The sequence below is a fragment of the Copidosoma floridanum genome, unplaced genomic scaffold (assembly GCF_036245765.1).
Source record: "Copidosoma floridanum isolate Cflo_tuat_1 unplaced genomic scaffold, Cflo_Japanese_pri ptg000020l, whole genome shotgun sequence".
In the NCBI taxonomy this organism is placed as follows: domain Eukaryota; kingdom Metazoa; phylum Arthropoda; class Insecta; order Hymenoptera; family Encyrtidae; genus Copidosoma; species Copidosoma floridanum.
This window is the reverse complement of record NW_028321897.1, coordinates 17,183,449-17,196,000: the sequence shown is the minus strand read 5'-3', so window position 1 is coordinate 17,196,000 and position 12,552 is coordinate 17,183,449. Positions and strand designations below refer to the sequence as shown.

At 31.1% G+C, this 12,552-nt stretch overlaps 1 protein-coding gene across 1 annotated transcript in view; it reads left to right on the top strand.

The window, feature by feature from the left end:
* The window catches only part of Nhe2 (Na[+]/H[+] hydrogen exchanger 2), a 1,770,486-nt gene that overhangs the window by 1,421,168 nt on the left and 336,766 nt on the right, over positions 1 to 12,552 (top strand). Inside the window, exon 18 of the mRNA XM_089593690.1 lies at positions 6,216 to 6,257. Within this exon, the coding sequence (XP_089449816.1) occupies positions 6,216 to 6,257 (42 nt within the window). The remainder of the gene's footprint in view (positions 1 to 6,215; positions 6,258 to 12,552) is intronic.

Here is a 12,552-nt window from a genome sequence, read left to right as displayed (position 1 = left end):
ATCATAATTCCTTCTTCACCTTAATGTGATCTCCTGGTGTAACATTTAGAGGTTTTAATATGTTATAGTATCTTATTTTTACTTGTAACGACATTCTTATTTGTTGATTTTCTGTCACCATGAGCATTTCTTTAAATTACTTAATAAGATCTTGTAAATGTAATGTATGGACTTATAACCTTTTATGTTTAGGTATTATAAAAGGTTAATTTTATACTTTTCTTAATACTTGTTTACAGAGTTTACAGGGTTTTAAATTTATTGCTGCATGTTTACTAAAATAATACGTATAAGCAAAAAATTTGGGCATATTGTTCTAGCTATCATAAGTTTTAGATTGAGTTCTGATCTAGTCAGCTACGGCATCATGACCTTACTCTAGTAATCCGATGGTATCTATAGTAACTTTATCAAATCTTGTTTCCATCTGCTCAATCTTTTTCTCTTTACATTGACTGCATTGTCAGACGTCACCCAGAATATGATTTCTCATGCCTAGCCACTAAAGTCGTTCTCTCATTTTCCAACAAGTTTGATTTATTTGAATATGTCCTCCAAAAGAACTGTCATGTTTGTATTATTTTATTACGGTTTTAAATTGTTGCAAACTTAACTTTTTTATAACAGACAGTAATTTGTGTAGGTATTTGATCAAAAGTTACAAATAACATTTCTGCTTTTAATCCAGGTCTTCACTGATAAGGGTTGACAATTTTTCACGTCCTTCATAAAGTGTTGCTAATATTTGGCCAGCTACTACTTTTTTTAATTTTTGAATAACTAAGGTCCAGTGCACCTATTGATCTTAATAGTCTTGAGACATATGTAACTGGTTGACAGTCTTTGCTAATAAGATGAGCTATATTGTGTCTCTTGTAAGTAAGTCAATATCAGGTAGTAATTAGGTTAGTTATTTTCTAAACTATATTTACGATCTTATAGTGTCAGTACTAGTGCTACTGTCACTAAGACTTACGTACATATTCCTGTACTATTGTTTGTATTAATTAATTGGTAAAAAATGGTATAAGTTCGATAGTGGCATAAAATCAGGAGCAACACTTAAAATCGATGATGTATTTTTGCATTGCAGTTTGTTTTATTATTGCTGTTTTCATTCAAGTTATCCAGAATTTACTCTGTTATTTGTTCCAACTCCAGTGCTTTGGATCATCTGTTTTTGCAATAATAGAGGTACTCGTGTTTATATCTGCACTAGAATTAAAGGATGTATTTTTCTAAGTATAAAGGGTATTTAGTAATTTCTTTAAAACGACATACTCATCAAATAAGAGTCAAAATTCTGCTGTACAACATTACATATCTGCAATTCTTTTATCTCATACAGAATCACGAAAATCATCGGGGTCATAGGTGTCTACTTTGATCATTATGTCTTTAATTTTGGGACCCAGCTCATCTCTCTCAGAAAGTCTAGTTACAAGTAAAGTATTCATATCAGCTTGCTAAGGTTTATTATCGTTGTTAGGCTTGTCTGAATATTCTTGAATACTTTGGTTCAATTTTTTTGTTAGTTATTGTATTCCTTGATGAAAAACCTCATCAATATTACTTGTCATAGTTTTAAGTTGGTTTTCAAAAATGTCATTGTTTAAAGCTTTTATAAATTAAATAAATGTACTAAAGATCTTAGTAGTTGTTGCGTCTTCGTGTAAGTTAGTATCTGTATTCAAGTGTACTTCTGTCTCAGTCAATTCTTACAATAATCTACCTTCTCTCAAGTCGTATACTCGTGATTGTGTATCTTTTTCGGCCGATTCTTCAGTATCACTCGAGCCTTCTTAAAAAAACTTACTTTTCCTTGATGACTCACCAAGCCTTATTATATCTCTGACTGTTAATTGTGGCATTTCATTATTTTTAGATCCATAAGATTGTATTCCGGTGATTTTTGCATTTGTATAACTAGTGCGTAATGTTAAGGTTACTCATTAAAAAAATTAACTTCTAATGAGCGGGAATCTTTTGATGAATTTTAAGTGACATTTCTTAATATACTCGATCAAGATGCAGATAATGTCTGTGGTTATGGAAATGTTTTTGTTTAAGTCCTTTAAGCAATCACACTTTGATATAACCTTGGCTGTTGTTTACTTATTTTTTAACCAAAGGGTCATCACGGGCCCCTGGCCAACTAAGGGACATTTGCTTCTGATTTGCTTATGCTTTTTGGTTCTGTAACTTTCACCGTCATCTTCAAGGTTTTTAGCAATGACTCATTTGAGAAGTAACAATAGACTTCATTATTCTGTTTGCCTTTTTTCCTTTTTTTTCCAACCCATCATCATAATTCTAAATAATAGTGATCTAGTATTTATATTGTTCTCCGCATGCAAGAATGGTCCTACTGGATTTCTTGATAATGCATAAGCATAAGTATTAAGTTTTCCCGGCTTGTATTTAAAAGTATATTCATAATCAGTAAATTTAAACATTCATAGCATTAAATACTGCACTTAGTATTTTTTTAAATCCACTTAGTTTAATGGCTCATGACTAGCTTCACAAACGAACTTACTTCCTTAATAATAGGAACGAAAATTATGCATTGTGCATAGGGCAGATAAGCATCCCATTTTAAATGTGAAATAAGTAATTTCAGCTATATATAAAGTTCTTAAAAGATAGTTGGCAGAAGGTCAATCCCATCTTTTTTTTGACTAAATACTACTTTAATAAGGTAGTCAGATGCATCTTATGTTAACTTGAATGATTTACTAAAATCGGAAAATTGTAGAATAGGCTTTTAACATAGGTGTTCTCTTAGTACTTAAATACTTTTTTTGTGCACTTTATTCAGTAAAAAATTTTTTTTTTAACAAATAAGATTATGGCTGAGCTATTTTCACAAAATTTCAAATAAAACGTCTATATTATCCTGATCGTCCTAAAAACTATTTTATATTTCGTATAGTTTTTAGTTACAAAAATATTTTATGAGTCCGTATCTCCTTAGTATCTAGTTAAATAAATTTTACTTCTTTTCGCAAAAGTTTAACTTTATTTGGTTGAAGAAGTATATTCTCATGTCTTATCTGGTCAAAAAGTAGCTCCATGATCATGGTTTACTAGCTTTTTTTGCGTAAATAACAATATCATTAAGAAACACTAACATTGAAACATTTCATAAATCTGTTCATACGATATCCGTTAGTAACTGGAATGTAGCAGTCGTCTTTTTCAAGCCTTCGGGCATGCATCTGTATTAGTAATATGCATTAAGTGTTGTAAATGCTGTCTTACAGTTATCGTGATCAGCTATAGGAATTTGTTGAAATCCACTTGCTAAATCAAAAGAATAAAAAGTAAATGGATCCTCTCAGCTGGTCCATAATGTGTGCGATATGAGGCAATAAATAGGTCGTACCAATGGTATTTTATTAAGTTCTTGGAAGTTGATTTTTAATTTTTATTTTGAATTTCCATGGCTGTTTTTTGAAGATTTTTTGAAACAATCCAAAGAAATTAATGATATGGTGATGACGATACTTAATTTTACCATCGTTAAGTTTTTTTGCTACATGGTCTTCTAAAACTTTTATTTGTACCGTTGGGTGACGATATTATCAAGTGTTAATAGAGATACTATATTTTGTCGAAACTCTATGTGCAACAAGATTAGTACAGGGTAAAGTGTCTCCTGGTAACAAAAAGATTTTTGGAAACTCGGAGATCAGTCAATAAGTTCAATCATGATCTTCCAGGCTCAAATGACCAGTACGCACGAGTCCTTTAAGGTGTCTTATTCTGTCTTGTTTGTTTTTGATAACATATTCATAATAATCACTACTAGTATCAAGGTAAGATTTAGGTGGAATGTATTCAATGGGTAGAATTCTCTTGGATGTACCTTATTCGTAATATCGTGCGTATTGATGCTTATTGCCATAATATTGCATTGATAGTTCAGACTTCTTAATATTTCATTTTCTAAATACACTTTATTCTGACCTACGTTGACTTCTGGTAAGTATCCTCCAGTTAAATTGATAATTAATAAATCAGTTCTTATTATTTGACGTGTTCAAGCCCTAATCATATATTAAGTAAATCTAAAAGTGTTTTTGTGTGTATTATTAAGGTAATATAGCATGGGTTTTGCGTGTATCTTGGTCGTTGAACTTATTATTTCCGCTGTACCTGCCAGTTCCATCAGTTTTATTATCAGTGGGGCTTGTAAAATTATCACTTCTCTGTCATTAAGTTAGTCTGTTGTATTTATCTTAAAAATACAATTCAGCTCTTATGTTTTTAAATTCTTCGTCTTTAAGTATATTTGATTGACTTTTTAAGCTGGCCTACGATGTATTCGTCATAAGATATTTGTTAATTAATTTAACCCCTAGGACATTCTGTTTCTTCGTTTCTTTTAAGGGTAAAAGCTGTAATCTCATTTTTCTGTGCTTGTTTCTTTAGTTTTATGACTTTCTGTTTTTTTTTCATATGTTTCCAATTGCTCTATTTTTTTAAGAGTTAAGAAAAATAGGGCTTATTACGTCATATCTTAATAGTGTAGCATTATTTAAATATCACAATGTGGCTCATTGTTCTTTACAAAAATTTTAACTTATTATACCATCATATTTGATGGGGACATCATTAGAGATTAAATAAAAAGTTTTAGGTTTTCTTTGTTTATTAATGGATGTTGTGTTTTTTGTCAAATTTAGGTGGAGTATAACTCTGGTTAAATTTATAATTTGACTAGCCCCTACGCATGGGTACCACTAATTCCGTTTAATCAGGTTTGTATTGGCACCATTATCAATCAAAAGTACAATAAAACAATTTTTTTCTTTGTAACGGAAAACCTTATGGTTGCATGCTTCTCATCTACGACAAGTCCCTAATTTGTGCCAATATCGACAGCTTCAATTCTGTTGCAATATTCATCACCTGAATCGTAGTACTAAGTGTTTTGTTGTGTTTAAAATGCTTGGGGCTCACCATGGTACGATGTTGGGGATAAGTTACTTGCAAGTTGAAATGATGCGGTAAATAATTGTCTCCTGGCTGTTATTAATTCTGAAAATTTTATCTTTGATAATTAGACTTTAGATTTTATTGGTTGTCTTTTATTTGCATTATTATCTGCTTATTGTATGCATTTCTCATATGTTCCATTAAAGCCTTTTTAGCACCGCTTTGAATTATGTTTGCAGAATAATAATATTTGCTAACTGATTGGCCTTGTTGTTAACGCTGTTAATGCAGCAGAGTTTGATAATGAGCAGCGGTCTTTCCTATTTAATACCTTTTTTTCAAATGTATTATGAGTGACTTGAGATCTTTTAAGTCTTGGCCACTTACGCGTATACGTGCAGCACCTTTCAGATTTTGCGATACTGCTCCCTTGTACACAGTTTTTTCATCATCCCTGACCCAACTTTTTTTTCTGACATCTTGAATATAGTTCTTGAGTGGAATATTATTTTTTTAATGTATAGAAATGAGTTTGATTGCATGTTAAAACGAGAAATTGGCTTCAAGAGGCTTCATCAGCGATTCAGCAACGGTGCTACCAGCATCAGCTGGATGATCGTCTTTGTTGACCATTTTTATTGTTAAATTATTATTTTTGTAATATAATTTAAGTTGTGTGCATGTTTTTTTTTTTACTTATTTTTATACAATTTTCTGTCTTATCTGTCTTTCTGTGTGTTTGTACTTTCTATCTATTGTTTTCTGTTAAACTAGTGCTAGAAAAAAAATCTCATTACTAACCAGTAACAATATTACTATATTTTTAATAAAACAAAATTTTCTTTCTAGAACAATTGTATCAGCTCATAGCTTATAAAAGAAAAGTTTTTTGCCACTTTATTTGTTGTTCTTGTTACCCACCCACTGCACTGCATAGGGTGGTACATGTCATTTGTTAACAGGCTTTTTAAAATGGTGTTCTTTGTTTCTTTAAAACATAGTAATAGGGGAACATGTTTTAAGTACAAGTTTTAAGAAATACAATAAAAATTAATGTTCGTGAACTTTGACGTTGTGCCAGGAAAAAGTATATTTTGCATTTCTTATTATTACTAACATTCAATCCAATGTTCTTTTTACAGCAAAATGTCGATAATTTTCAATTATGATAACGTTTTCTTATTATGAAGACTCTTTTTCTATTTTAGATTCATTTTGCTGCACTGAAAAATCTTTGGAAAACGTAGATAGGATCTCACTTGGTCTTATGGATGACTGGGATACAGCAATAACATTTACTGCAAAAACGTCAGGTAATTATTTATGTAAAGTTATTTATAAAAACGTTCTTATAATGCATATTGGCACTTTCATAGTCATAAGATTTAATATTCATAAGATTCCATAGTCATAAGATCGAGAAATAAAGTACTTCTTTTACCTTGCAATTTAAAATATTAACCGCGCTTAAGGTTAAAAAAATTACTTTTATACACAAGATGCTACTGTTAACAAATTGACAGTAGTATGCAAATTCAGAAGTTATAGACCTTGCACTAAAAATCGCATATTCTAGGAAATGTCCAGAAGCGTACGTTTGATACGTTTATTATATTATTTACAGTTTGGTACATATTTAAAAATGATGTAAATTCTCATAAAAAGAGCAAGATACAACCTTCAACTTCATTTTATTGTGGATTGCAAATATGCTCTATTTTTTTTGTATTGTACAGTAAAACCAAGCAGTAGTCCATACTTTGTTTTGTTATCCAATATTTGTTATTATTACAACTCAATGGCACGTTCAGAAAAAGTCTACTTCTTGTAGAAGTAGGGATCTTTGTTGCCATACAATTTTTTGGAAACAAACAAGTAAGAGATACAAAAGTGGTTCTTAGAAAGATGATAACCATATAATAATTTTTTTTATCCAAATCATGTGCAATTCTGATCAAAAAGTCAGATAGATACACTGAAAGTAGAAATTTATTTAATTTTTTTCGATTAACGGTTATTAAATCAAATTAAAAGAAAATAGTTCCTAAAGTTTTTGTAACAACTGCTTTTTGAAAAACTTGTGCTTACATCTGTTATCCTACATTCTTTATTTACATAGAGTGCTGTTGCTTAATATTTGTCCTAACAATCAAGTTTTCGATATATTTCTCATTTACTTCGTTCTCTGTTGAAGGTCCCGGTTATTTTTTGCTTACCTAGATTGGCATAAAAACTCTGTTAATATAAAGCGATTGTAGTTGTCAATGCATTCATTAAATTTTTTGTTATGTACATTTACAGTTCGTCTTACCCTTTAGTAGAAACAATCCATGCTCAAATTTCGGACCTGTGGATGAGTAAGCGATCCCTTCTTGTTTACATAAGAATCTGCCTCAATATTTGAAAAAGTTGTTTTATAGTTTATATAACCCTGTATAAATTAACTGTATACGTATGCCCTAAAGTATTTAGTTCAAAAACTTTGCACTATAATAAAAAGGATACTTGATAGCTCGTCACCACCGTAATCTCAAAGAAACAATGCACTATAGAACTAATGTAAAACAAATGTAACAGCATTAAGCATAGTCAAAGTTCAATTAGATGATGTAAAACATTATTATTGTCAAACTATTAATCATGGAAATAATTCAAGGTCGTATAAAATATAAATGTCATAGTATTCAGCAAAGTTCGAATTTCATTGAGTAATATATGACATCATGATTTTTTTTATAGCCATGTATTAGATTTATCAAAAACCATACCGTATCGGCAAAAATTAGTATCACCTGAAAAAAAGTACTGTCTTTTGTGTGCGTTATATTACTACCAGCTTAGATGTCTATTTATATCTAACGCACGTCACTCCAGTGCTATATAAGCTCGTCCCTTGTAGAACCACTGACACATCTTAAGCTAAAAATATTACACTCTGCATTACATGCTTTTGAATACATATAAAATACTCAGTTTTGCGTTAAAAAAGAATAAAAAAAATATGATTTAAATGCCACTTTTGAGCTCAAGGAATAAAGATGTGTGTGGTTCACAAAGGCTTCCTCATACAGGCTTGGTGTATGTATGGGTGAATGGGTGCGTTTAGCAAGCCAAGAAGCTGAAGTAAAATAGCATTCTTTAACATTTATTCTAAAAATAATGGTCATAATACTGTCGAATGTGTCCATAAAACCTGCCAATACGGACGTTACTGACATGGCAATCTGTCAAACTTTGACTTTTTGGTTAAACAATAACGGATATGTTTATTACACTGTTAATTTTGAAATGTATTTAGTAAGATTAAAGAAACAAAAAAGAAAAAACAAAATGCACTTTTTTTGTTCTGCATTTTTGTTCTCAGCTCAGCCTATCATAGTCTCTCTGTTTTCTTTGGTTAAAGGATTATTTGCTCATTCATGCCCCATGTTCTCCTTTTATACTCAATGCAATCGTTCTTTACCTATTAGAATATATTATGGCTCTTTTTAACACACCGAATGGAAGCCAGTCTCTACAGAGTGTAAGACCTCTTTTTTCTTAGTTACTAAAGGGATTGGCATCTCTAAGATGTCTTCACGTGCAGGTAACTTATAATTTTAATTTTTTATTGAGTTTATTAGATACGTGCTTTAAAAATTGACTTAATTATTAATGTTGATAAAGAATTAATAAAAGGCATCCAAAGTTTTTTGCGCGTCGGAAGAAAAATACTAGTAGTCTTGATTTAGTAATTAGGAGATCACTTTTTTCTTTTCTTTGAATTGATTTTAATAGCAACTGCCACTATTTCAAGGTTATCATTATATGTAATTTTTATTCTTATTTCTATACAATCGTGTAAGAAAATAATTAGAAAAGATATTTTTCCGTTATGAATCCTTAATTTGGGAAATGAAAACAGTTGGTTATAATTATTTTGTATTGCGCTAATATAATGTCTCATGTTCAACGATAAATATATATTTTTATAAGATGGAAACTTCAAAATTCCATAAAAAACTTACATTTTTAAAAGATTGTACTTTTGTTGTTGAACCCCCTCTCCGAAGTCCTCTGGGGTACTATGCCAAATTCATCCACAAGCAAACAGTGTACACACCATAAACAAAAACATCTTGCACTATTAATAAGTTGTAAGCTAACTGTTTTGTTGATTAAGAGGTTCAAAGAGTTTGAGCAAGAGAAATCTATGTTTTAAGTGTCCACAAGAATGAGATAGTTTGGTTAAATGTATTCAGATTTCTCAATTTTTTTCATTCTTGCGTAACAGAAACCTTCTTAAAAGCTAACGGACAATTGGTATATGTTATTCATAAACTTTAATAAGAAAATATGTAATGGACTTATAGACTAACTACTTAAAAAGAGACGCTCCTAACTTTCAGCGTGGTATGGGTGGCAAGACAAGGGAGGAGGAGTGCATGCTCATTCTTCCCGTTATATGCATCGTTTTTTTATTGTAACCGGTAGAGTTTTTACAAGGGTTTAAAAAAAAGTGTTTTAAAATAAAGTGCAAGTAATGGATCAATTAATTAATGTCGTCACAACTACGACTACCAGAAGAATTAGTGTAAAAAGTTATTAAATATGAACAAAAGAGATAAAAAGGTATGTATTTTAGTTTCTGTGGCTTCTATTGCTCTGATTGTGTTGATAAAACTCAAACTCTGATACGATGAGTAAATTTTTTACAGTCTTGTTTTTTTGTGAGTTGCAAAATAAAAATTTGTCTTCTATTTTATGTTATTAAAAATACTGGTTTTACAATTTGTAATGTTTCAAATGAACAAAAAAGAGCCTTACTACGTGCATTTTTTCGTATTAATAATTAAAACATTGTTGATTAGCTCCTTTAGGTTGTAGGTCAAAGGATAGTCAGATAATAGTGGCTTGTAAGCTTAAGGTACAGTACAAAGTTCTAAGGTTTTTGGCTTTAGCTTAATAAATTATGTGTTACAGGTATAATCTTCTGAGTGTTAAGACAAATGACAAGCAAATAATAGAAAAATCAATTTTTTTTACGACACTTAGATTTCTTATGTTTTTTTTTTCTTTTGCTTGCTACGTGTAATATATTTCTATGCATAGTTTTAACAAAGCTTTAGACAAAAAGAATTTTATCCACTAAAACATTTGGGATACATTCAATGTAATGCTATTTAAATGTTATTATATGTGTACATGGCTCTCCTTTATTACTAAATTTTAATTTATACTCATACTCTGTATAATATAAGGTTTTCCATACGGAAACCAAAGCATCTGTCACTGTTTAAGAAAACACAAATCAAAAATTTTAATAACTTGATTGTTGAATAGTTAAATTACTTATCGTATTATTGTATTGATAATTATGAGAGTAATATGTTATATTCAAAAATTTATTTGTTAATCGTCTTGATCATTATTAATTTAATTTGTTAAAGTTGCATTCATTAATTATGGTTATGTAGCGTTTTTTTTATGAAAAACGCTAATTTATTTCTCCACAAACAGCAGCAAACAAAGGTACACTTACTTCTGGCTGAGCCTTACGTTAATGTCTGTAACCCTATTTACTAGTATTCAAATATGTGTAGTTTAAATTTCTAATTAGTACTGTCATTATAGATAAAATTATACTATTAACATACCCTAATCTCGCTGTTATTGTCTGATTATATGGAAATCTGATGGTATAGTTTTTTATATTTTTTTGCTTACATACCTAATAAGCCTTTGAATTGAATAGTTATAGAAAAACAGCAGAATTAGATACTCATGGAAAAAAGACCCATTTGCATCTTATAGCAGTCATAAGTGATATCCCATTTTATATACTTAATGTTTATTACTTTAAATTACAAAGTTTTTTATTTTAATTATATAAATCACAAGGTCAGCAATCTTAAATCATCGAGCAGTATACCTGCTTTTGCAATCGCTTGACATATAACTTACTTCTCTTGAAACAATCTGCCATCGCAAAGCTTGAACTACGCCTGCAACCTTAAACAATCTTATAAAACGCTCATTTTAGAAAACAATTCGCAAAAATACACCAAATAATGTTATTCATCAACAATTCAACCATTCTTTACTGCGGATGTACCCAAGAAATATCATACACCATTTTGACAGCAACTTGTACTTAATGTAAAATGCAACAGATCAGCAGTCTTAACTTTAACAACAAACTTAACCATCAATTACTGTGAAACTGTTGTACCACGACTGTGCTTGTGTCAGTCAAGGGTAATTAGGCTAAGCTTTGATTGGTCCTTCACATCCCCAACTTGACGCGTCCTTCTTAAACGCAAGAGTATAAAAAGTCCTCGTACTTAACAATATTCGCCTTTTCTCTTTTATCAAGTGCTCCAAAGTAACTATAGAGGTTGGAGAGTAAGTTGTGTTGCCTCTATTGAGCAGATGTAAGACTCAGTTCGGAGATCAAGCTACGTGTTCAAAGCGTGTATTTCAAGCAAATGTAAGACTTAGTTTTGCCACTAAGCTGCGTAAGAAACGCTCGAGCAAACTAGGCCTCTGTAAACTCGCCTAAAAACTGAATCAAGAAAAAACAATAAAGAAAGAACCGTTGACTTGGGTTCCGATGTTAAGAAAAGAATCCTCATTATTGTCATCGCCACTAGTGCTTTCGTGTAGGATTAGAAACATCGTTGTGGTGAACCTTGTAAGATCTTACGACTACATGCACGCAAGCAGCCGCTAACCTACGATTATAGAAGTAAGTTAAGTTAAGGAAAGTATAAATTATATTACATTGTAAATTTTAATCCAAAGCTTTATTACTAAAACTACTTGTAAAATGAACTATTTCTGGCTTTTCTAAATTTATTAAATTATCAGATGAGACATAACTTGGTTGTTGATAAAAATTATTTTTCCTTATGCAAAAACATTTTAATTGCTAAATTATATGAAACATTTCAAGATCAAATAATTATCATTGATTGACACATGATTCTTACCTTAATAAGTCAATTAAATATCTAGGAAGAATTAAATAGACATTGTATGACAAAGACCTTTACAAGGAGGTGAGATAAAAAGACAAATAAGATTCGCTATGTTACGACGGCGCAACGTATTATTTGAGCCTAAGCTTTCGCTCAATAGCTTGGGATTCACACTGGGCGCGTAGGTGAGACGCGGGGTTACAAGGGTAATTCAGCTTAACGACGCGTTACTCAAAAAGGGGTATAATTGCTTTCACGCAACTAAGACTGACTGCTGTGCAATATTCCGATGCACTTGTTCGCGGCTTTCTTTTGTCAAGAACGGTGTATACCTCGTTCACGATCTAAAAACTGTTAACACCGTCACGAGTAAGGATATCGTACGTAATTTGACCTTGACACACTAATATTACGGTGGGTATTTGCCTTAATCCGATCGTTCGTTGTTATTCTGATGGTATTATTACTGCGGAGAGCAACGGATTGTGCATGGCTAATTTGCTACTATCGGTAACCTATGGGTGCCAATACTGTAGCGAGTAATGGCGTTCGCACAAACAAAACACTTTATAATTCCCGGTGATCCGTGGGTATGAATACGGCGTTCGCGCAAATGAAAACACTTTATGATTCCCGGTGATCCACGAGT